We start from the raw sequence: 26,185 nt of genomic DNA, 5'->3' as shown, positions 1-26,185 counted from the left end.
AAGAAAAAACTACTATTTTTAAAATAAAATTTCACTACCAACTAGTTGACAAAATCCATACAGAATTAAACGGTTTATACTTTACTTATATATTCCACCTACTCATTAGCCACTAAAATACAATGGACATGTGGATCGTGAGTCTTGAACTCTGGGCCTGGGCGCTGTCCCTCAGCTCTTCAGCTCAAGGCTCTACCCCTTGAGCCACAGCACTACTTCCGGCTTTCTGAGTGGTTTATTGGAGATAAGAGTCCCAGGGACCTTCCTGCCCCTGCTGGCTTTGAACCTCGATCCTCAGATCTCAGCCTTCTGAATAGCTAGGATTACATGCGTGAGCCACTGGTGCCAGGCAAGACGATGGACTTTTAGGCAAGTTACCGAACCTCACTGTGCCTGAGATTTCTTATATTACTAGGCTACTAATACCTCAATAATTTTAAGTCATATGTAGAGAAAAGTTGCTTAGATCCTTAATAGATCATACTGAATGTGTGTACTCAAAAATGAAGTGTGCTTCCATGTGCTGTAAAACCTGTCGTACTGGAAGTGTAAGTATATAAACCTATTAACCATCGCACAGGTCCCTCCACACTGCTAAGAACGCATGAATCTGCCCCTGATTTGTCTCCTCACGTCGATCGATCGACATCGCTGCCCACTAGGCTGACCACATGGGAGAGCCAAGTGGGGTATCAGTGCCGTTGGGTCAATCTCCCTTCATAAAATGAGGGGGAATTAACCTTTGCCAAGAGAGAGGGCCTCCTCCAAGGCCCCCTCCCCGACTTAGAGACGAGCCCCAGGCAAAGCAGGATTCCACACTGAAAGCTACAAGCTGCTTCCTCTTGGATTTGCAGTAGGGCTGACTCTGGCGGCGGGGAGGCGAGCACCGACTCCGCCCAGGCCCTCCCGCAATGCCCCGCCCACCAGCCCCTCTCCCCGCCCACCCCGCCCACCGCCCCGCCCACTTAGGCAGTTCGCGGCTGCGCACTACAGGCCGTGCGAGGTGAGTGCGGCGGGCGGCGGACGCGCGGGTGGTCCCCCTCCGCCAAACGCGTCGCTCTTGCAGGATCCACTGGGGCTCGAGTGCAGGACTACGGAGCCCAGACGCTGAAAGGCTCCAGGCCCCGGGGAACCTGAGGGGTGCGGACTCCAGAATCTGGCGGAACCCGCATCTAAACACAGCCGCGAACGTCCGGGTGCCGGATGGCGCACGTGCTGTGCGCAGGGTTCCAACCGGGCCGCGCGCGGGGAATGCTGGGAAGCGGGGCCCTGGCGCGAGCGCGGCCGCCGCGTGGGCTGCAGGGTCTGCACGCGGGCCGGCCCCGCACGGCGTCCTGTCCCCTCCCCGCCGTGCCAGGCATCCTTCCCTCCACCGGCGGACGCGCGGCTCGCCCAGCGAGGCGGTCACACCGCGCTGGTCGCGGTGTGTTGAGGAAGCTCGGGCCCGGCCGCCCAGCCGCCCTGACTTCCCCGGGATGAGCCTGACGTCCGGCTGGCTGAGGCCTTTCGCCGGGCGCCCACCCCGTTTCAGGTCCCCGCGCGGCTCTGCCCCCACCCAGCCCTCCCAGGTCCCCGCGCGGCTCTGTCCCCAGCCTGATCCCTTGTGAGCTCAGGGTCACCGAAGGGTGTGGGCTTGGTTTTTGTGTTTACTACCATGAAACACGGGAAACCCGGCCAGAGGATGCTGCAGGTCGGCCGCGAACCTCTTTGGATGAGGAATGTTCTGTCCACGGAAAAGCAGGCGTTGGTGTTAGCCTGGCTGTTGACGGCAGTGCACGACTTCTGTTCCAGTACTTAGTAGGGGGTTAGTCACCTCGGTCTGGGTTTCTGCCCCTCCTCCACACAGGGACAGTCCCGAGGGCCCAAGGTGCGTCTAGAAACTGACCTGTTAACAAGGCTTGCTTGTTACACGGTGGATGTCGTTCTGTCAAAACTGCTCGGGTGTAAAGACACACTTCCCTGCCCACGGCAGAAATAACATATATATATATATATATGTGTGTGTGTGTTTATGTATATATACATATATATGTATATATCTGTCAGCTCTTACCATGTTGAGGCGTCCATCAGAATCCATTTGTCTTCCCCAAAACTTCCTTTGAGAATTTCTCTAAACATGTTTAACGCTTGTTTGTAGGCAAAGACGAAAAAGTGAAAACAGTCATTGGGCACGTATCTCTCGAGGAACTTCTGTGTAGCATGCTATGCTAGATTCTGACAATGTACCTTTAAGGAGCTGTTTCTGGACACAATGTGCCTGTGCCACATTCCTATAACCCTATCTATTCTGGAGACTGAGATCTAAGCATCTAAGAAGCCAGCCTAGGTAGACAGATCCCAGAAACTCTTCCCTCCAGTTAACCAAGCATAAAGCTAGAAGTGCAGGTGTGGCCCAGGTCCCTTGAGCAAAAGAGCTAAGCAGTAATGTGATGCTCTGACATTAAGCCCCAGGACCTTCACAAAAGAAAAAAAAAAAACTGTTGTTACTATTTATTAAATGTGATTAGGAAAGGAGTCCTTAAAAATGTAAATACTACTTCTTTGGGGTTTTTTTTTGTTGTTTTTTTGTTTTTGTTTTTGTTTTGCAGTCCTGGTGCTTGAACTCGGGGCCTGGGCACTATCCTTCAGCTTCTTTTGCTCAAGGCTAGCACTCTACCACTTGAGCTGGCTTTTTCTGTTTATGTGGTACTAAAGAATTGAACCCAGAGCTTCATGCATGCTAGGCAAACATTCTACCACTTGTAAGGTATATTAAATGGGTAGGTTTCATTAGGTAGCTGATGAAAAGAACACCACACAGTATTCAGGCAGGAAAAGCTTACTTAGCAAACTGCTGCCCCACCGTGAATGGCCAAAACACGGGAGACCCACCCCTGGCCAGGATTTTTCTGGGAGTGTAAATACTATTTCTTAGCTATAGTACAGACATCAGTTTTGATTTGTGAGATGGTTACTAAAGTATGAACTAAAATTTTCGTTTTGTCATTTTACATTTTACTGTTTTTAAGGCCAGTTAATATAGAAAATAACTACTTTTCTAAAGCTGACTGCCCCATCTCCATGCTTTATAGAAATATTTATTCTTCTATCTCAGTGGTTCCGGAGGCCTGTATCTGCAAGTTTGTGTAGGATAAACTATTTTAAACAAAGTATTCTGGTGTAATTAGTACATTTCTTGAATTCCAAGACATGCAATGTATATTATGTCTGAGACCATGAAATAATTTAGGATTTTTGTATGGTTCATTTGTTTATATCATCTATCCTCCTCTCAGCCTGACGAAGGCTGTTAAAGGAGTGGGACAATCAGAACGTAGTGACATCTGTCCAGTAACCTGTAAGGTAGTTTTAAACTCATCTTCAAATTATTTCAGTATGAACATAGAGAAACAATAAGTGATGTAACTTCTGGCAGGACCGTAGTGAAATTTATATTCTGACAAAAGCATTTAGCTATTGTAGTTAGGAAAAATTGTGGAAGTGGTTTTATTTTTGTTAAATATTTTGTATCCTTTGCCCATGTTTTCAGTGAATGTGTATATACTTCATAAGTTATATGTTGTAGTCATAAATATGTTAAATTCATATGTTATGTCTAACGAAGACTTTCATTTGCAGCTTCCTGCTGCTTAGGTGTTTTTTTTAAAGAATCAAACTGACCATTTGTGTGAAATAAGAGATGTATGTCTATGACTGTATCCTTTAGTTTATAGGGTACCTTTATACAGGCCTAGTAAACCAATCTAAATATTAGTTTTAAAATTAAATGTGAGTGATGTATTGGGGTCCCTAAGACTATTCATGGGTTCAGTGACTTATGAGGAGTGGGGACTGCTGGTTTTACCAAAAGGATACTGTAAGCAAAAGGAAAGAGGTACATAGAATGAAATCTTGGGGCTCTCAGGGTCTTTTCCTAGTGGAGTCACATGCATAAACTTTATTGCTTCAGAATCTAGTGGTGTGTAAAGGTAGAAAATGTTGACAACTAGGAAAGTTTATAGAGACTCGATGTGTAGGAGTGTAGGAGTTTGTTGTTGTTGTTATTTTTAGTGTATCACAGCTGGGGCTTGGAATCAAGGCCTGGGCATTGTACCTGTGTTTTTTAGCTCAAGGCTAGCTAGCATTCCACAACTTGAACAACAGCTCACCTTCTGGCTTTTTAGTGGTTAGTTGGAGATAAGAATCTCATGGACTTTCCTGCTGAGGCTGTCTTTGAATCTTGATTCTCAGATCTCAGCCTACTGTGTAGCTAGGATTAAAGGTATGAGCCACCTGTACTCAGGTATGTCTAGGGTTTTTATTGGGGCTGGTCATGTAGGCAGCCCCTGGTTGGCACATACCAGAATTCCTGACCTGTAGAAGAAAAGCAAGTATTCCATATAAACTGACTCATTTGTACAGTTGAATCTTGTTAGTTAATGATGATGAGCATCTTGAAATTGAAATTCCTAGAGGTCAGCCTTGCTATCTCTGTAAAGGGTAGCAGTTATGCAGGCTGTGGTAACATCTGTGTAAGTACTCCATACTGAATCCATTTTCATGTTTCTACATTACTTATATTTCTACATCAGATTAGAATTCCAAGTCCTGACAGTGCATTATCTCACCAAGGCCTGGGAGTGCGTTGGAAATGATGTATCTGATGCTTTATCTTAGATCTGTTGATGTCCATGTCCATGTGATCTCTGTACAAGTTAACATTGAGAAAAATTGCTGTTTTATTTTTTCTTAGTTTTGCCAGTTAAAAACTTAACATCATTTTGATGACTTGGAATATAACTATTTTTAGCCTTAAAATTTGCAGTTCCTTTTTTTTTATTAATAAAGTGGCAATTCATGGGAATTTTTTTGGAGAGATGAGTTTCCAGTGGTTGAGCCAGCAGTGTCTCATTCCAGCCACCAGGTGACACCACTGCCCCCAGGTCCCGGGCCTCCACCTGAGCAACCGCCGAATGTGACTAGTATCTGGCAGCAGATAAGTGTTGGTTGTTATCCACCAATCCATCTAATTTTATATAGTTCCTGGTGCTGATTGCATCCAAATTCAAGATTTTTGGCTTTTCTGTGTCAATGGCTTTAGACTAAAAACATAAGGAGGAATTGCCAAGACAGTTGAATGGTTTAATATGACATAATTGTACCTCTCAATGAATAAATAATGCATTCCAGAATTTAGTATTTGTGTACACAATAAAAACATACTTTCCTTTAGATGAATATGTAATCTGAGTATTGATTATGGCTGAATCTTTTTTTGGAAGAAATGGTGTTAGCGTAAGCCTGATATATTGGGGAACACATTGTTGACTCAGATCACATAAAGGTGGTATGCTGACACATGGTGTAAGATCTACTAACACCAGTCCTGGCATTCCCTGTAACCCTAACTATGTGTGTTCTTTTCTTTTGATAGGTTTGTATCTTCTCTCTGCTTTGTCTTGAAGACCGAGCAATGCCAAAGAAAGCCAAGCTTGCAAGGAAGGAACAGGGACCTGTTCCCTGTAAGCAGGCGAAGGTGGAGGCAGCTTGTACACCTTCCATCTTAAACTTTGCCAACCCCAGTAGTCTCTTTGAAAGTTTAATCTCACCCATCAGGACAGAGACATTTTTCAAGGAATTCTGGGAGCAGAAGCCCCTTCTCATTCAGAGAGATGACCCTACACTGGCCACATATTACCAGTCCCTGTTCAGGCTAACAGATCTGAAGAATCTATGCAGCCAGGGTATATATTATGGAAGAGACGTGAATGTATGCCGGTGTGTCAATGGGAAGAAGAAGGTTTTAAATAAAGATGGCAAAGCACACTTTTTTCAATTGAGAAAAGATTTTGATCAGAAAAGGGCAACAATTCAGTTTCACCAACCACAGAGATTTAAGGTAAACAGGTTTCCCCGTTTTCAGAATTTTTCTCCATACATAGAAAAATGCTAACATTTGGTTTACAGATTAGCTCAAGGGAGAATATATGGAATGATGGTAAGCCTTCTGCTAGTTACAGAATAGCAGCCCTTTATCTTTAAATGCCTTCATTTTAGGAGATTTGCCTTTTGGCTAAGTTGTTAGAATCTCCAGCAAACTGGTGGATATGGCTGGATATTAATGGAGCTATAAAAACTAAATTATGTCACAGGTATATGATGCTGTGAAAATAGCATTACACCTCCAAGAGCATGTTCTATGGGCTGTGCATGTTTTTGTGTGTGATGGAGGTTTGGATGGGATTTTGTCTTTTCATTATACTTTAAGGTATATATCATACCTTAGGTATGATATATATCACCAAGGTGATACTGTTCTTGGATTTTCTTTCCTTTATTGTGTATATCTTTCTAAGTAGAGGCTTTAGAGCCATGATCAGATCCCATAGTAGATGCATGTGTAAGAAAGAGACTCCACCTATACTATATAACAGCTGAACTGGTGAATTGCTGGCATTTGCAACAGCTCCTGGGGAGGCTGTTATAGGTGGTGGATAACTTCAAATTGCCAATCCAGAGCACCAGCTCTGTATGTGTGTGGAGGGTGTGTGTGTGCTAGTACTGGGGCTTGAACTTCACTTTTCTATTCAAGGCTGGCACTCTGCCTACTGCTTCCTTCATTGTCCCTTGTCTTCACTATCTTCATGGTATTGGGCAGCACATAGGAAAGGAAAGGACAGAATTCAGGAGTTTTCTTGAGCCAACAGTGATGAATATTACTTATAGACTGCTTTGTAATTTAAGTAGAATTACAGTTAAATTGTACTGCTCTCCAAAGTCCTAGAGTGGGAGAGGTAATTATTTCATTTTATAAAGAAATTGAAGGCACCTAACTTGTAACTACACCTTGAGCCAGGGTAGTTTGATTCCACATCTCTTGCTAGTAAGCAACAATTGATAGCTTGAGAAACTAGAAACCCAAGAGAAATGGGAAACTACAATTGGTAGCATTTCCAGTAACCTTTAAGGAGGAAACAAACCCACTTTTATCAGCACAAGCCTGATGCTTGTGTTGGGAACCATAAAGTCACCAGTACAATCCTGAAAAGACCTCAGGACATCAGAGAGCGAAGGCTCCGAGTTTTCTAGTAGTTTGTTACCATATAAATATAATTACAGAACCAGGTCCTGTTGGCCTCTCTTCAAAATAAATTAGGCTCCTTGGGAGCTTTGTTAACTCTTCAGAGCTATTCAGAGACCATTAAACTATTTTTCCTGTGTTAAGGAGAACCTTTGAGATCTATAAATTTAAAAAAAAAACAGTAGTTTACATAAAAATGTCTCCCACAGGTTCATGTTGGCCTAGTTCTTTCCTACTTGGTATTCTTAATATCATACCATAGATCCCTTTCAACATAGTATGGAAATTGACTCTCGAGCCTCGGTCATTGGTTTACTCAGCAAATATTTTAGTATGTTGTACTATCTTCTATGGGTGAGGCACTACACATTCATGTATTTAAAACTTTGGGGTTTCTTTAGTGTCTGTTTATTGTTTGTGACTCACCTTTTCTTAAAATATCCTGTTACAGACTGTAGCTGGGCTGGTTGAGTTGAAATCTTGGCTGTACTTAGTACTATGTGTTCTCAAGCTTCAGTTTTGTTATCTGTTAACTGAAACTAATGATAAAACACTTTCTGAAACAGGATTGTTGTGAGAGTTACTGAATTAAAATGTGTACAGCCCTTAGAAGTAATGCCTGGAACACAGGAAGTGCTAATATCTACAGGCCTGTCAGGAAAGTCAGCTCTTGCTCCCCTTCCTCTTTCCTTTCTCTTTTCTTACCCTTTTCTTCTTTCTCCCCTGCCTTCTCTTCTCTCCTTTCTTAGCCTTTCTCTTTCCCTCTATCCTCACTCCTTCCCTCAGATACTTCCTCCTTTCTCTCCCCTCCTCTATTTGTAACCTAGCTTGTCATTTCTTCTCCCAATGCTCTGAATACCCATTTATTGTAGGCAGTTCCCACAGGTAAATTTCCAGCTCTTTACTTCCTGCCAGTACCTCAGAGGTAGTTAAAAAAAACACAACCATATGTGGGGCCTTAGACTCCCAAATTTAACCTGTCTGGGTTAGAACTCTTTACTCCTGAAAGCTTATTTTTTTTTAAATAAGACTGTTGCATCTCAATAAAAGGAATCAAGAGTTAATTGCCTGAGACAAAAATCCAGGCATTTTATTTTGTTTTGTGTCTTCTTTCATTTCTAAACACCTTTAAACTATCAGCCCATCCTTTTGTTGCTGCTTCCAGTGTGTACCTCAACTATCCCCCCCCTCCTTTCACTATCCTGCTTGTTTCTCTCCTAGGTTGTGGTCTCAGTAAATTCCAGACTTGTCTCTCTTGAATTTCAGCTCCACCCAAGAGCTAAAGGAGCTCTTAAAAGGATAAATTGGACCCTTTCATTCTCCTACTTAAAATCCTTTATGACTCCAAGTTGCCTTCCTTGCCTTGTATCTCATTTATCTGCTCATGTGTTTTCAGTGGAGTGAGTCTGCAGTAGAATGGATGATACCTCTGAGGGACCTTTCACTGCTCAGCTTTCTGGACTGTAGTAATTGTGCAATGAGAGCTTCCTAAGTGAATAATAAGAGCCTTTGCTTTCAGATTTCTAATTATTTTTTTATTCCCCACACCCTCCCCCCCCTTTTTTTTTCGAAGGATGAGCTTTGGAGGATCCAGGAGAAGCTGGAATGTTACTTTGGTTCTTTGGTCGGCTCAAATGTGTACATTACCCCTGCAGGCTCTCAGGGCCTGCCTCCCCATTATGATGATGTTGAGGTAAGAAAGGAAGAAATTGCCCAAGGTGGGAAAGTAGGGTTGCTGAGAGCAGCCTGGGCTTTGTAGTTGCCAGGTTCAGTTACATTGCTCGTAAAGGCCCTTGGACCAGCTCTGTGGTGATATTTCTGTGCACTCTCTGGAGATCTTGACCTCATCTAAATGCTGGGCCAAAACAAATCCTTCCAAAGCTTGTTTCCTGTTCTTTCTCAGGGGGAGAGATTATTTCCAACTTATGAGTACAAAGAGTCACACATTGCTTTATAACAGGTATTCATTGAATTGAATTGATCTCTAGAAAAGTGATTTGACTTTTTCTTTCACAAAGTAAAATAAGGTGAGATCACAAATAATCCTTATATCTGCTTTCATTTTGTTCTTTTTCAGTAGCTGCCAAATATATGTATATTTTTTTCCACTTGCAAAATCTTGGGGTAGCTTGAATGAAGGTCATGGTTTCACTTAAGCATTGGCACCTTGACAAGTGCTGATTTCACTCTCATGTGGCTTCCAAAAAGGTTAACTCTTTGGCTGAGGTATTTCGTACATTTATTTTTGTACTAATATAAAGTGTGAACACAGATATTAGTAAAAAGTCCCTTTTTATCCCTTGGAGAACAATTTGATGTAAATATATTGTCCAAGGTTTTTTTTTTTAATATTCTTAATGTAGCATTAAAAATATACTTGGCTGAGTGAAGCAAAAAAAAAAATCTTTGAGTTTTCCTGCCCAAGTCCATTTTAATACTTTAGGTTTTAGGTATTCTGTAATATCTGAAGCTGGGCTTTACTGTCTAAGAGTACAGGCTTTCAGCTGTGTGTAGCTGATAGACGATTAAAATCGTAGGATATAAAGAACTCAGAAATACTCTAATGAAATGGAAAGTATAATATCAGGTATCATGATTATTTTAAAACAAAAACCACACCTATATTTGTGTGGAGAGACACGTAGTTAGCATTTTTTGTTTTTACTTTTTATCTAAACCCTGTAAATTGTCTAAGCACCTGGAAAGCTGATAATATGAAAACATTCCACTCATTAGTTATCATGAAGCCTCCTGACACCCTAGGTCTGCTGTTCTTGGTAGGTTTTCATCCTGCAGCTGGAGGGAGAGAAGCACTGGCGCCTCTACCCACCCACGGTGGTCCTGGCACGAGAGTACAGTGTGGAGGCTGAGACACAGATTGGGAAACCGACACATGAGTTCACTTTGAAGGTATGGGGTGACTATGTGGGCATCTCCCCTGAGGTGGTTATTTCTATTGCTAAGACAAGGTCAAGGTTTAGAGCTTATGTAATGGATCCTATGGGAATATATCCCTAGGACTCAAAGTCGGGTGGCCCTCATTGTAGCTGGCCCAAACAAATAGCTTTTGAGTAGTAGTAGTGGTTTATTCTTGGAGAAAAGAGATGGAAAGAACTAAGTCTATAACCTGTCTTCATATGATCTGAATCAACAGAAATAAATTTAATTTGCTGAAGCAGTAGCTTCTCTAGAGTACAAGTGGAAGGTTTGCCGTTGGGTATATTCTCTGCATCTAAGTTAGCAGTCAGCATGGTGCTGTAAGTTCTTTAGGCATAGCACAACCAGGGATCCCTTAGTGTTTTTGTTGCAGAAATTCCAGTGTGACCCATTTTCCTCCTGATTATGCAGCAGACTATCTCTACAGTTCCCTTATATCTTTCTGCTTACAGATGCTAGAAGAATAGTTATGAAAGTGCTTAAGGATTCCCCCTCCAGGGAGCTGAATAGCTTATCATGTTGGCATCTCCCTGCTTAGAAAAATCTGTCTTGGAGCAGTAAGCCTGGATGAGAAATATAGCCAATCTCCAGCAAGGAGAGGTTCTTGAGGAAAAGGAAAAGAAAAGCAAAAGCAAAAACAACAAAAGAAAGAACTCTAAAACTTTAGGGATGGTTATGGTTTCCTGTTAACCTTTACACCCTTTCTTAGGAAACATCATTTAATTTTTTTTAGTGAAAATGAAACGATTCATTCAGACCATTCAAAGATTATTGCAATAGAATGTATTCCAATGGTACTGTCTGCGTGTATTGTTTTTGTACTTCTTGCATCTTGTGGTTATATTTAATGTCTAGTTTTATCAGTGGCATATATCTCTTTGTCAGTTTAAACATTTTTAACTTGCTTGCTGGTATCAGCATGCCTATATTATAGGGAACATACATAAATAAACATAAGAAAGATAACTTGCCTAATTTTATATGCTTTTGGGACCAAAGTCTGGCCTGCTGCCTGTTTTTCTTCTTTTAAAAATAAATATTGTTTATTGGGTCCCAACCACACACATTGCTTATGTTCTGTCTGTGGCCATATTCACATTACATGGTCAGAGTCTAATAGTTGCCAGAAAGACCTTGTGTCCATAAGCACAAATATTCACTATATATATGGTTCTTCACAGAAAGAGTGTGCCAATGGCTATTCTTGGTGAAGTTTCGTAGTTTTATATATACTCTTAGTTAATTATTTTTAAGGTAAAGGCTAGCTAGGTCTACCTGTGATCTTTTGAGTCCAGGGTTAGGTCAGGCTGACAGTTTGTTTGTCCTGCTTGAAAAGATTGTGTTCATAATAGTCTGGAGGGCATGGATTCTTTGTACTGTTGTTCTGAAACTTGGAGGTAATGGAGCAGAGGTGTGTTAAATACTCTGAGGATTTTTTTATTTTTGGTGCCATTTCTGGAACTTGAACTGAGGGCCTGGATGCTGTCCCTGAACTTTTATGCTCAAGGCTAGTAGCACTCTACCACTTGAGGCACAGCTCCACTTCCAGCTTTTTAGTGGTTAACTGGAGATAAAAGTCTTACAGACTTTCCTATCTGGGGTAGCTTTGAACCTTGATCCTCAGATCATAACTACCTAAGAAGCTAGTATTACAGGTGTGAATGAGCAGTGCCTAGCCAGATGAGGTTTTAATCAGTGGGCCTTTTCAAATGAAATCTTGTGTAAATGTTCAATGTATAAAACAGAAAAATGAGCTGGGCACCCATGGCTCATTCCTGTAATCATAGCTATTCAAGAGGCTGAGATCTGAGGATCACGGTTCAAAGCCAGCCCGGGCAGGAAAGTCTGAGACTCTTATCTCCAGTAAAGTAAACCACTAGAAAACGAGAAGTGGCGTTGTAGCTCAAGCAGTAGCACGCTTACCTTGAGCTGAAGAGCTGAGGGACAGTGCCAAAGCCCAGAGTTCAAGCCCCATGACCGACAAAAAATAAATAGAAAAGTGGAGTCACTGTAAGTGGGAGGAATGGCCTAGAACTGCTATGACAGTCCAGAAGCCCTGATCACTTTACTTTCTGCTGTTCCAGTCCCTGTTTGTGAAGACATCTACCAAACCTGGGGTCTTAGCATACAGAACCTCACCTCCTCCTTATAATGGCTACAGTACTTCCTGCTTAGGAAACTGACAGAGAGTTGGGTTTGAATTCAGTTGCTGTCACTTATCTAATGTCCATGGACAAATTATTCATCTAAGTCTGTTTGAAATGGTGATTACAAGATTTATCTTGGACACTGCAAATATTGAAAGATACTATTTTGATGTCTTTTTTCCCCAGTAAATTCCAACAGATAATCTGTGTTTCTATAAGTTTGTATTACTGTAGTAGGTACATATAGAAGTCTGCACATGTTCACCTTGATGTGGGCAGAACTGTATTCCTACTGATGCTGCCTTTTCCAGCAGTGGCTGAGAGCAGTGATCAAATGTTTGTAGGAGGACCTTACCCAAGAGATGGCAAAGACATGCTCAGTAAATGATTGTTACCATTATCAGTAAAGCATTTATTTACCAGAAATAGTCAGTTTAGTGTCATTTATAGAGAAAACCACCAACATTACAGATGTTACTTAAGAACTTGTGTGTGTGTGTGTGTGTGTGTGTGTGTGTGTGTGTGTGTGTGTGTGTTGTCTCCTGCTTTGAGGAAAATCTTTAAAATTCTTTTTAAATTGGTACACAGGGCTTCTGGTATAAAGCCAGTCTTTATGGTTTCCTGTATTTGTAGGGATGAGTACTTTTTGAGATTCTTTTTCTTCTTAGGTATTGACTATAAAGAAAGTTTTGTTCTAGGTGGCATTAGAGAAGAGGTAGTTCATAGCAGGAGTAACTTGAGAGGGTATACACTTGTTTTGACCTTGTTTTGAGAAGAAAAAAAGGATAAGGTAGAGAATACCTGGCCAAATAATTGTTGTGTAATTTTTCATCCTGTTTGTCATGAGTTAAATCTATAATGTGTATTAGTTACTTTGCTAGGTTTGGCTCTAGAGAGTACAGACAGACCCTTTTTGGAAAGGTAAACAGTTATCAGGGAATGAGAGACCAGCAGGTAGAATAAATAATATAACCATAATAATAAATAATATAACCATACCAGCAGGTAGAATAAATAATATAACCATACACTGAGTTCCCCAACAGCTTGGAAACAGCATCTCCTTAATATGCTAAATAATTGTGGGGATTAGATTATGGCTGTTACCCGATCTAAGTGATGAAGAAATTTAAGACTGGTAGGTAAGTTAGTTGCCCTGCCACCAGCCCATAAATGGCAGGATCTCTATGACTAAAGCTCCTTCTCTCAATCAAGAAGGGAGTAGGATTCCCAGGAATAGTGTGTCCCTGGATCTCAGAAACCAAGAGGGTTGTGTCCATGGCATTTTGGCATTATCATCTCCAAAAAAGTGACTTTAATGGATTGTGATTCATGGAGACAGACTTACAGACATTATAAGCTCAGCATGTAGTCTGTCTATAATAGTAGTAATTTCTTGGATTGAAAGTTGAAATAAATGTTTCTTCCCCTAAAAGCAAAGAGGACTGAGCAGTATGCCTCTTGATAACTCCTCTCCCCCTTTTCTTCTTTCTTTAGCCGGGTGATTTGTTATACTTTCCCAGAGGGACCATCCATCAGGCAGATACTCCTCCAGGGCTGGCCCACTCTACTCATGTGACCATCAGCACCTACCAGAACAAGTAAGCCTCCTGCTTCCCAACCTCTCATCTTAGGACAGATCTAAGTTAGGGCCCAAAACAGCCACATTTAGGAAGGACCTGAGGGAACTGACCACTGCTTTCCATTCTTTGGTATGTACAGTGTAATGAGTCTGTCTGGATTTCTTCCTGGGGTTGTCATAGTTCACTTTTGGTATTGGATACTAGGGGTGGGGACCCAAAAAGAGAATCCCATTGTTTGCAAAATAAAACTAGTGTTTTGTTTAGTGTGTAACTGATTCCAGTATAGGCTTGTAGTCAAGTGTCTCTTATTTTTTTCTGCCTCACTTTTTTTTTTATTGTAGTATTATACCATGAAATACCTTTATTGTGGTATTATAACATAAAATACCAAAATGAATTATATAATACACCATTTTAAGCATGTCATTTTATTCTACTTTTATATATTTATTGGCATTAATCACATTCAGACAACCATTTCAGACATTTTCAAAACTAATAGAAAGTCTAGAATCCTTGAAACCTCATGTTGTATTTTAGGGGTTTTGCTTTTCACCATCCATTAAGTTAAAGTAGGAAGGGGAAGAGCCAAGTATGTGTGATTAAAAGAAGAAAAAAAAACAGTTCCAGCTAAAATCATGACAAGAAGTAGGTGGCAGTGCTCTGTTATTTTTAACCTTGCTGGTCTAATTCACATTGAAAGATATGAATTATTTGTCAGTTTATTCAGCAGGCAGGTTCTAGACACTGTCTGGGAGTGCAAACATGTAGATGGATCCTTGAGAGAACTGATAGTTGGAGATCATGGTTGGAGGAAGGAAGAAATGTGTAAATAGATTCTAAACTGATAAACTCTGTTGCTGGTTTGTAGAGAGCACAGAGGAATGCTCTTGGCTCAGATGATTTCAGAAATGACTCAAACTCCAAAACTGAGTGAGTCTGAGGATGAATAAAGGTAGGTCAGAGGATCAGTGTAGGAGAGGACATTCCAAGCTCAGGGACATTGTCCCCTCCTACCTTCAAAGCCGTAACTTGTAAAACAAGTTAGGAAGCATGCCTGTTTCCTCATCTGACTCTCAGTGTAAAATTTACCCTCTGTGTTGAAGAGGCTTACTGGAGGAACTAGCTGGACTTTCCTTGAGGTTAGTACTGCCTTTGCCCACAAATGGAAAATTCAAGCCTGTATTAGGCTTCTAGTTTGAAAAATGCTGTGGCTAATTAAGTTCTTTGAAGAGTGAAGAACAGAAAGACTCCGAGGTCCTTGAAGGAGAACAGGGGCAATTGCAGGAGTGAGTCATAGGAAAGATAGTAGGGCCGGGCCACAGAGAATGGGAGCCAGAAGTTCACTCTGTTCACAGCAGCTCTGGACCTTGGCAGGCACCGGGAACATGAATGCATTTCTGCTGTCCTACCATTAGTGCTACTCAACTGTCCCCTCATTCCTGTTACTGTCACCAGTGGATTTCTTGTTTTGGTGTTTTTTTTTCCTTTCTCAGTTTTTGTGTACTCATAATGGTGGCTCATTGTAAGTTGCTTCTCTGACTCCCCTCTGTGTCATTAAACCTATTATCTTGTACTTCTATTGCTAATTTCATACTTCACTCTGATGGGCCGTCCATGGGCCCCGCCTAACACTTCACCATCAGCCAGAGCTAGGAAAGAGCTTCTTAATTTACTGATGTTTCCCAATGTCTTTAAGTGGGCATTATGACTGATGCATCTAGGCTGGACATGTCTGACTTGTTTAGGTGATGATCCAGCATCCAGAATAATGTAACTCAAGATGGGAAAAGTATAATTTGAGAGTCCTTACTTTCTGGGGATTTTCTTATGTTCCTTCAGACACTGGTAGTATAAGGACTGACAGCTTCTTCCTAACACTTCTCAAGGCTTCATTGGGCATGCCCATAGCAGTTTAATTTTTTTTTAAATCAAACTGATAACTTCAAAGGTGTTATTCTTACATTTTGGAAAGGCCAAAGATGTATTCTGACTCTTGGGAAAGCACTGTAAATCCATGAGCTGTTGCCATGTAATTTCCCCTTAGAACCTTGCAGAGGAAGCATGCCTATTTTGCTGCTCAGAAATCTGCATGTGTTGTTGTCCATGATCAAATTCAATAAAAGACACAAGGTCAGATGTGGCATTAACTCACCAATCAGTGAGGCCACCAGGTAGTGGTAGTGGGGAAACGTCTTATCTCAAGAGGCTTTTGTCCTTCTTTGCCCCTTCTCTAGGAGGGAAACAAAAGCAAGCAGTGTTTGAAGAGATCAGTCTCAGTCTTACAGAATGTTTCTTACATGCACTGACACATAGTTAGGAAGAGTGATTTCTCCTTACTCTAGAGGAAGCAAAGTAAACTGGGCACTGACACTTATCTCTAGACAGTATTTTTGGCCACTGGCTTTCAACTTCTACTTAAATCATACCATTGCTAGGAAAGTAGTATTTTTTTCTGAATGGTGGTTGTTGGTGGATATTTTACAGAGGAACAATTTTCCTTATAAGTAATAAAGGAATATGTGTTATTTAACCATTTGTGTACTCCAGAGATCTTACTATTAAGAAATGTATTATGATTTGACTTATTGTACAGAAATGAGAATAAAAATATTTTAAGTCCTTTAATGGTTGTTACAATTTCCTAGAAGCCTGTCCACATAGACACTTGTTTTCAGTTTGGCCCCTAGGGCTTCCTGATTGATGATATTGATTTTCTGGTTCTAGTTCATGGGGAGACTTCCTTTTGGACACCATTTCAGGGCTTGTGTTTGATACTTTAAAGGAAGATATGGACTTACGGACTGGAATACCCCGACAGCTGCTCATGGTAAGGAACAAAGACAGGTAGGAGTGAAGGGTGGCAGGTACAGCCAAAGCCAGCTCAGATCCTTCCTCTAATGGACCCCAGGATCTTACTTTCCCTACAAGCCAAACTTCTCTGATGTGTGACCTGTGAGATTTCCACGAGTGCTGCCTCATATAGTGCATCCAGAGACTGCTGTACAAATGGCTCTTTCTGTATTTCACAGTGACAGTAGTAGGACATGAAAATAGCTGAAGAAATAAACGTGACCCTGAGAACTCTTTTGTTCAATTCATATGATTACTAGTTAGAATAGAGACCCACTTGGTCAGTTCCCTGTTCTTTTTTTTTGGTATTTTCTTTCTTGTTCTTGTTTTGGCATTTTGGAAAAGAGTACGAGGTGGTTAGGTGGAGTGAGTTAGAGCTGAGCACTTTCTGAGGCAATCACCTTACAGTAGTGAGTGACTAATTTTCCAAAGGCAGAGTCCAGGATTTCTCTTTCTAGGCACAGTCCTAACAAATGAATAATAAGTAGCATATAATGACTGCTGATTTGCCAGGAAAGTAATGGGATGTGTTGCTAAGGTCCTCATTGTGCCTGTACTCCTTGGAATGACAAAGATTGATATCTAATGTGGTAGTGGGTGTTAGACTAAGCACACTGTAGTGGAGACTGACTTGGGTAATCATTCTGCTGGAGTCTGAGCTATGACTCATTTCTCTTTCTAGCAGGTGGAACCTACAACTGTGGCAACAAAAAGATTAAGTGGCTTCTTGAGGGTTCTTGCAGACCGGCTGGAGGGCACAAAAGAACTGCTATCATCAGACATGAAGAAGGATTTTGTTATGCACAGACTCCCCCCTTACCATGCAGGAGAGGGAACAGAGCTGTTGACGCCAGGTAGAGCTTGCTGTTTTCTTCTGGGTGGTCAGGGATAGTGGGGGGATGGTAGAGATTTTCCTGCTAGATTCTTCTTTGAGTGGAAGAAAACTGAAAGGCATTTTCGTATTAATGTTGACCTAAGTCTAACCTTAGTATATGTGGCTGGACGAGGCATAATGTGTTCATTAGTGTGCTGCACTTCTCAAGTTCTTTGCAGAGAACTTATATCCCAATACAATGGGAAATAAGAGACCTGTGCTTTGGGCATGAGAAATAGGTGTACTTATTGTTTACTCTGTTCATCATAAGACGTTTTTAGAACTCGAATATGGAAATAATCCTGTTGCAACTAAGGCAAGCGTGGGTAAAATGTCATTATCAGATGAAATACAAGAATGTCAAGGTTATTATCACTGACCTTCCAAGTTGATGACGAATTTATGACAGGATCAGGTTGTCAGTACCCATCTGTAGGTCAATGTTCTTTAGCAAAGGCCACCAATTCACAGTGGTATATATGCCTTGTTGGAGTGGGAAAGACTGCAGGCCATTGGGGACTATCAAGCCTCTCAATAAAGGGAGTTAGAAAGGATTTACAGGATATGGGCTTATGTGGATTTTATTGAGGGCTCAATAGAGGAAGACACTGCTCTAGATGGACTCTGTTAAGAAGCTGGATTCTGTGACTGGATCTCCTCTCTTAAATTTGTCTAGTGGGTAGGAGGAAGGTAAGATCCTAAATTACTATAGATAAACAACAGCACCATTTAGTAGCAGGGCCTATGGATGGCTCCTTAGCCTGACTTCACATGTCAATGTTAGTGGTGCTTTTTTGTTGTTGTTTTGAACTCTCGTGGTCACAAAGAACTCTTGTCTGACACTGGTATTCTGGGCAACTGTTCAACAGGAACATGCCAAGACCTGGCTGTGACTGCCAGCAAGCTATCAAGCTGCTTTTCTCTTTGTCAGTAGAGAGAAAGGAATAATTACCTTATCACCAGGTGGGAACCACTATAATAACAAAATTTATAATGTCCTTTCTTTTTTTTTTCTTTGTTGTGGTTTGGCTGTACTGGGATTTGATCTAAGGGCTTTGTGCTTGCTGGACAGTTGCTGGCTACCATTTGAGTCACACAGCCAATTTTGCTTTATTTTTCAAATAGGTTCACCTGAACTTCAGGCCTACAAAAGTGGGATGACAGATATATGCCACCACACCCAGAGGTCATTGGTTGAGATTGGAGAGTCTTGAAAATTTCTTACTGGGCTGGCCTTGAATAGGTCCTAAGTAGCTAGGATTATAGGTGTGAGCTACCATACTTCGCCCTTTTTATTTTTTGTTTTGAGACAGGATCTCATTGTGTAGCCTAGGCTGGCTTGAAACTCAATCTTCTCTCCCCCTGTATCTACCACCAGGGGTATCCAAAGTCCCTTAAAAAACACAATTCAGTATACACTTCATTACAGCCTTTGAAGGAAGTTTAGAATTTCTTTTGGATTGCATCTGTTCAAAATAGCCAGTATTTTACTAGTATTGTTTTAATCTATCACAAAATAGAACTTGATAGATTTCAGATTATGGCCTAGAATGTTTTATATGCTGATTTTCCTGTCTTAGCCACTGTGTTCAGTAATGTTGTAATCTCTTAGGACTCTTTCCCCACCAGGATGACCCTGTAAAGTGAATAGATATTTACTGGCTGCTTTTTTGCAAAGTTAAATCCACTTAAGAAAAGGGTATACTTTTTATTACATGGCATCTATAAGGCACTATGCTTGGGCTACATAGACTGAATAATTTGCTAGGGTCGCCCATCTAGTTATTGGTGGGATGGTATAATTTGAACTCAAGTAATCTTACCACATATAGTCTTACTATAGAGGATAGAAACTTGGACACCTGCATTCTGTGCAAAAGGCAAAAAGGTCCTATCTGTTGAGTTACTATAGATACTATACTATTGTGCTACAATAGAATTTATCCCTGTTGAATGTACTTCATAATTTAATTATTAGACTAATTGCATGTCTGTCTTCACTGTAAGACTGAGCTCCATGAACTTACCTACTATTCATTTAACATTGCTAGAAATGTTGAGGTACAGAAGAGTAGGAAAGGCAACCTATATTTGGGGTTGCCTGCAGACTCTCAGTAAAAGTGTTGCTAAGGAGTTTTACTTGCAAGCAAATTCGAACCTTCTGGTCTCCTTTTTTGATGGCTGGGCTTTCTCTTTTGGGTTGTCTAGATGGAAAGTTACCAAAGTTGGACAGTACAGTGAGACTACAGTTCAGAGATCACATAGTCCTCACTGTCGGACCAGATCAGAATCCATCTGTGAGTATCCAGAGGGGAAGTGATTTCTACTTTTCTGGTTTTTTTCTTCATGGGACTCAGGTTATCAGAAGTACCATTCTCCCTTGAGAATTCATCTGTGTTCATAGTTGAGTGTCATTGTGGTCAGTGCTCAAATGTCATTGTGGTAGTTCTAGTTTTCCTACCTATGGGGTATTCGAGTGTGAAGGTTTTGCCTCATTCCCAAAGTGCTTTCTTCATTCTCTTTAGGCACACGGAAGTCTTCCTATTCTACTGCAAGCTATAGTACTCTTGCTCAAATAATTCCAGGCCTTGTTTCCAAACTTTTCTCCTTTATTCCCCCTATGTTCCTCTGCACTATACAGGTCTATTTTTATATGTGGTTTTATTTTATTTTCCTCCTTAAGTTCTATCCCTGTAGATCATGTGAAACAAAATGTACATTCCGTTATATTGCTGCCTAGCTCAAGTGATTCCCTAAACTGGCAATTCAATGTTCAGTCAACTGACAAAGCTTTCTAAAATTATGAATACCTAGACTTCATCTTACCAAAGTTGGAACCTCTGCATTTATGGCTTTTGAGAGGTCCCTGTACAATAGCTAGGACCCTTGGAACTATCCAGTGCCTAACTTTCATTAGTTCCTCCTAATCAAGTTCTCTTAGTAGGTTCTCTTGATGAGCAATCCATGAAGGACTGAGGGACACTTTTCTCCCTAAGCAGATATAAGCTCAGAGTACCACTCTTGCTTTGTTTCATTAAAAAAAAAAAAATCTTGGTTTTCCTGATAACCAATCCATTTGAGACATCGGATATCAGACCCAAGCCCCTTACCTTAAGAGTTAACAGCAATGACAAAAGGTTCTTAAAAGGTAATAAATTGTGCCCTGTTAAAGACATACATCATACTCTTGACAATGTTTTTTCTGTTTTAAACAATGACTTGAGTGCTCTTACCTACTTCATACAAGTGGTAGCTTGTATTGACTAGTTATCAATGGGATATACATGTATGCCATGACTTTTTGCCCAAAGCATTGCTTATCATATCAAACTATTTTCACTTGAGCACCAGGCTTTTAAGATTTTCCTTGCTGTTGATCTACTGAAAAACTATTACTGAAACCCTCAATATTTTGTGGTTGATGATTAATCCTTTTTCTTTTTTAAAGGATGAAGCTCAACAAAAAATGGTTTATCTCTATCATTCTCTAAAGAATAGGAGAGACACACACATGATGGGAAGTGAGGAGGAAACAGAGGTTTGTTTCAACTGAAAATGTCTATCCTGTGGCTTGGGTAGTAACTGGGAAGAATTTATTTTGGTTCACAGATAGTGTATATAATCAGACTGCAGTGTGGGCTTACCAGTTCACATGCCTGATAGAACCCTTGCATGGAGATGACTGAGTTCTGTGCTATACATCTGCCAGCTTCCAAACATATTGTCTGGGATCTTACAGGAAAGGGATGGGAAATGAGCAGCATTTTAAATGACAACTTAAAAATAAAATGCTGTTTATACTTAGCTTACTTATGCTAGTTAGCAACTTTTATAAAGTAAATAGCCTAACTGAAACATCTTGCATATTTACAAAGGATATAAAATCGTATATTGAGGATTTTGGAAGTTTCCATGGAAGTACCACTTGAATGAAATAATCTTTTTGAACCAACTTACCCTTTTTTTAGTTTCATGGACTTCGCTTTCCTTTATCACATGTGAATGCACTGAAGCAAATTTGGAGCAGTTCAGCTATTTCTGTCAAGGACCTGCAACTCAGCACAGATGAGGAAAAGGAGAGCCTGGTGTTATCCCTCTGGACAGAATGCTTAATCCAAGTCATATAATGCCTGCACAGAAGCAAATTGGATTCTGCTGTATTCTGAGCGTGTAAAGAAGACGTAATGCCTGTTGCTGTGTGTCAACACTTAGGGCAGGAATACACATAGCAGCCAAAGAGGAAAAGGCATTCGTTCTTACGTGCGTATGTGCTGTACTAATAGACACATGAGAGAGAAATCTGCAACTTACTAAGTTACCCAAAATGTGACAAAGCCATACTTTTGATGAGTTTATTTAATCCAGTGTGGTAGAAAAGGCACAACTCCAATAAATGTATTGTGTAGAATAAATGTCATTAACCTGGCTTTGTTTTTGTTCTTTGGAAGAAACATTGTTTAAAGAGCCTCCATTGCTCTAAAAAACTTTTTTAACAATTAACATGAAGAAAGTTGTTTACAGTGCAAATATACATACCTTGTGTATACACAAGCCCCCACCCCTTTGTTAAAATACTTCTGTAACATAAGTTTCATTAAATAATACTGCCATACTCATGAGAGGCACTCAAAATCTGTGGACATAGGAATTTTCAAATGTTGCTTAAAAGATGACAACAGCCTGAGATTGAAGAAGAACAAACACCCAGTATTCATAGGGAAAGAACAAGTCTATAAAAGCTCTGAGTAGTGGGTGTTCTAGTTCAGATTAATCACTGTTACTTTGGGTTCTAAAGTGCACAGCAGTTGATATTCTTAAAAATATGACTGGAGAATTTAATCCTCTGTATAAAAAAATAGAGCATTTTCCTTCCTGGCAAAAGTTAAGAATGAAACTAACAGTTGTCTCATGTTAAGTATAAGTCCAACCCAGGAAAGAAAATATTGTGCTGCTGAAGGTAGTGACAGATTACTGGAAATAAAACCAAAGATGCTTTCCTGATTTTGTTGAGCTGTTAAACTATTAAAAATGGGAGTGAAATTTAGTTTTCTGCCACTGAACAGAAATTGACTGTCTTTACTAAGATGGTAAGGTCAACAAACAAAGCTCAAAAGCTCCCTTCAGTTTGAACATACAGATTGCATTCCTTTTACTTCAGGCAAAGAAAGAAAAAATTGACTGGTAAGGGCAAATTGGATGAGGTCTCAGCACCTGGACAGGTGACTGTTGTTAAGGAAATTGTCACCTTGAGGGACATCTTGTTAAAGCCGGTGTACAAGCTGGGTGCTCTACAGTTTGAAACTAGTTTGAAACAAGGGAATAGAGAACCATGACAGGAAATACTCCATTATGGATGCCTTTCACCTAACAAAGCCAAGGTCACTTTTTGGAGCCAGTTAAAAGTATAAATACTTAGGCATTTTAATTATAAAGCTTCAATACAGAAACTTCAAATACATAGCAGCTTAATAGGCAAGCTTACTAAATATACTTTCAAATGTTACTAAGGAATTATTAATCTTTTTGTAAAAGTAGGACAACCTGTAGGAGTGTACTTCCCTGTGCTTAGTCCTTTCAGGAGTGGTTAATGGTAGAAAAACTTAAGACAGCTGGCATCACCTATAATGGGCCAATGGAGTCATGTTTGATGGTTAGGAGAGAAAATACTGGCTTCAGGAAACTTGATCACTTACAACTGAAAATTCTAACATTTTTCGTCATAGGAACACTGAATAGTTGGTAAGAATATTTTGAGCTTTTCCATTGTTATAGGAAAAAGTTCCTTCCACTTAGTGGTCCAGTAGCGTGAGGGCACATTTGCTTCCTTTCCATCTGTGCAGGAAGATGAGGGAAGTGAGGTTCCATTGCACTTTGTAGAGATCGTGTTGACTCACAATATTTCAATGTCCCATATCTGTGTTTCTTCTCCCTCCAGGGGATGATTTATAATGACATGAGCCTTGTCATAATAACTTCCTCCTGCAATAGAAATTCCAGAAGAAAAGATTATTTGTTCTCTTAGGTGCCAAGCAACTTCACAGTTTTCATAAGCTTTTGTTCAGCTCACTGTATATGTAGCTGAATATGTCATTTACAAAGCAGCCTCAAATGGGAAACTGACGTTGAACAGGAATATCATTATTCACCTCAAAATGGACAGTAATTATGACTCACACTGAAACACCAACAGGTATAATATACATGGCTATAGAAGCAATATGCCCCACTAATGCCATTCTTCAGAATAAAGTGTTTTGAGAGAACTCTGGTTGAATGTCAAGGTACTGTGTTTGTTTCTAAATCAACTGAGGCTGTGACTAAACCAGTTAAGTGCAATCCTGACCTTGATGCATTAAAAAAACGGGGTTAGTCGATTCCTTGCCACAAATCTTAACTGAGGCCTTTTTAAGGACCATGGCAATTTAAGTTTTACTGTTTTTCCTAATAAACAGATGGCATTCATTTTATGGTTTCTGATGTTCCAAATTTACAGTTGTTAAATTTGCAAAATTATTTGTTACAAATGAAAACTTTACAACTGTATTAGGGAAATGTACAAAAAAACTTTAAGGCTTTTTTTTTTTTGCTACTTCATTCTCATAACTATTATTCTTGTAAAATTGCACACCTATTTTTTTTTCCAAGAGTAGCTGAAAAAAGTTTACATAAAATCTTCTCATTAGAATGTCCTTTATGAAGAGGTTCAGAACTCAAAACTGACACATAATATTAGGTATTACCAAAGGCCCACCTTTTACATCCAGGACAAGTTGATCACTGAGATAAGAGCTGATGGTTCCATTTTTATTCAATTTCCATTTCTGCCTGAATTGACCATGCTCAGTCCATAGGGCTACTTTAGCTCCAGGTGTATCTCGGCCCCCAATCACGTCAAGGCATGTATCACTAGCCTAGAGTAGTTAATAAATAAAATGGCAGTAATGCGTTTGCAAAAGTGAATTGAATAGGGTCACTTTTTTTTTTTAGGGTCACTTTTCTATCAGGCAAAAGTCCTAGACATTAAGCTGTCACTGTTTCTGACACTGTCTTAAAGAATAAATTCAGTATAATTTCAATAAGCCTTTTAAAAAATCTATTCTCAGCTGGGTACTGGTGGCTTTTGCCTGTAATCCTAACTACTCAGGAGGCTGAAATCTGAGAATTGCAGTTCAAAGCTAGCTGGGGCAGCAAAGTCTATGACAGCTCCAATTAAAAACCGAAAGTGGTGCAGTGGCTCAGAGTGGTAGAATGCTAGCCTTGTGCAAAAAGAGCTCAGGGATAGCATCCAGGTGCTGAGTTCACGCCCCATAACTAACCCCCCCCCCCCCAAAAAAAAAATCTACAGAAACAGAAATAGAGGCAATGTATTTGTTTGAAAAAGGACACGTGTATCTGACAACAGATGTTTGGTAATGGTTTTTTGAGTTGAGATTAAATGTTAAAGCCTTGTTAGCTTTAGAGGTATTATGTCTAGCTTTAGTTTTCTATTTAAAAAATGGATAATGCTAAAGATATCCAGACAGTAATTACATTTAATTACAGTTTGAAGCAGAAGTAGATAAACCATTGGTGATACAACACAGTTTAAATTTTTTTTGACTAGTGCAGTATCCTCCAGAGCATCAAGCACAAAATTTCATTTTTAAGCTTCTTCTAATAGGCTTCTAATAAGCTGCTTCTACTACTAACTATATTTGAAAGAGTTTTGACATGTTTGGAATAGCAAAGACAGATTTTATTCGGACTATCAAGTTAGAAACATCCAATTCAAATCCAGTAACTTAGCAAAATTGGTTTGAAAAAAATCATTAATGCATATCTGTAGTATGGGAGAATACACATCAGCATTTTTATGATCATAAGAGTGACCTATTTGTAGGAAGTTGCACTGATTCTTTCTAGGAAGTTGCTAGTTGATTTGGCAATATTCTAGTTTCTTGAAAAAAAGATTAAAAAGCCAAACATTAGAAAGTGAAGTTCCCTGTGGGTGGGATTGCTTACCTTGGATTTAAAGAGTCCTCTACAGTAGTGCCAGATCTGAGTGTCCTTTCCATTATAGGGAGAGATGCACACAGACATCGCCCTGGTATCAGCCAGATTTCCAGTCACTGTCAGATACTTATCCTGGGCTCGGTTCTTTATTCTAATGTACACTGCAGGCTATGAATGGAGAAACAGCCATTTAGAAACAGCCTTTCCTATCTGAAATCAGTCCTTCCAGAGGCCAGCTTGAAGGAAGTAAGAGATGACTAACTTATTCTGTCCGTTTTGCACTCATTTCTTTTAGCTAATATGTATACATTAATATTTTCTACTGATAAATACTGAGACTATTGGGCCATATAGTCTATTACACTGTTGAAAAGTAAAAGTTTCACTTCCAAGAACTCAAGCTGGGAATAGTGGTGAAAATTAGGGATTTGAAAGCTTTAATGTTTCAGCTCTTCTTAGGAAGGAAAGGATGGGGCCGAAAGACACAGCCTAAATATATCTTACAGTAACATTGGAAAGACAAGAACAGTAGTCAGACATGCTGTCTTTGAGCTGTGATTACAAGACGATGTTTTTGTGGCTTTGTATGTCCCTCCCCCACAGCATAACCTCTGTTTTCACTGTATTTGATGTTGCTATAATTTGGGGAGGGGAAGGGAAAAAATTGTTTAAACAGGGATACAGGTGGACACATTGCAACAATGAGATGTACAAGATGTTATATTGAAAAACGAAC

General features: G+C 40.1%; 2 protein-coding genes across 4 annotated transcripts in view; one reads left to right on the top strand and one right to left on the bottom strand.

The window, feature by feature from the left end:
- Nucleotides 1-982: 982 nt before the first annotated feature.
- Nucleotides 983-21,883, top strand: Riox2 (ribosomal oxygenase 2). 2 transcript variants are annotated; one of them, XM_042676670.1, is made up of 10 exons: nt 983-1,003; nt 5,417-5,881; nt 8,637-8,756; nt 9,845-9,973; nt 13,645-13,748; nt 16,458-16,560; nt 17,269-17,437; nt 19,666-19,754; nt 20,906-20,995; nt 21,426-21,883. In XM_042676670.1, the coding sequence occupies exons 2-10, from the start codon at nt 5,456-5,458 to the stop codon at nt 21,582-21,584; spliced, it is 1,389 nt and encodes a 462-aa protein (XP_042532604.1). In that variant the 5' UTR covers nt 983-1,003; nt 5,417-5,455; the 3' UTR covers nt 21,585-21,883. The 2 variants fall into 2 exon arrangements, with proteins under 2 accessions (XP_042532604.1, XP_042532602.1); XM_042676668.1 differs by having other exon boundaries at nt 17,266-17,437.
- The window catches only part of Crybg3 (crystallin beta-gamma domain containing 3), a 106,159-nt gene continuing 101,630 nt past the window's right edge, over nt 21,657-26,185 (bottom strand). For both annotated transcript variants that reach the window (XM_042676666.1, XM_042676667.1), the window contains exons 20-22: nt 25,459-25,617; nt 24,209-24,368; nt 21,657-23,436 (exon numbers count right to left, since the gene is read on the bottom strand). In XM_042676666.1, the coding sequence (XP_042532600.1) occupies nt 23,348-23,436; nt 24,209-24,368; nt 25,459-25,617 (408 nt within the window). In that variant the 3' untranslated portion in view covers nt 21,657-23,347. The remainder of the gene's footprint in view (nt 23,437-24,208; nt 24,369-25,458; nt 25,618-26,185) is intronic.

This window comes from Dipodomys spectabilis, unplaced genomic scaffold (genome assembly GCF_019054845.1).
Source record: "Dipodomys spectabilis isolate Male_0828 unplaced genomic scaffold, ASM1905484v1 ptg000032l, whole genome shotgun sequence".
Lineage (NCBI taxonomy): Eukaryota > Metazoa > Chordata > Mammalia > Rodentia > Heteromyidae > Dipodomys > Dipodomys spectabilis.
This window is presented reverse-complemented; position numbering and strand designations above follow the sequence as displayed.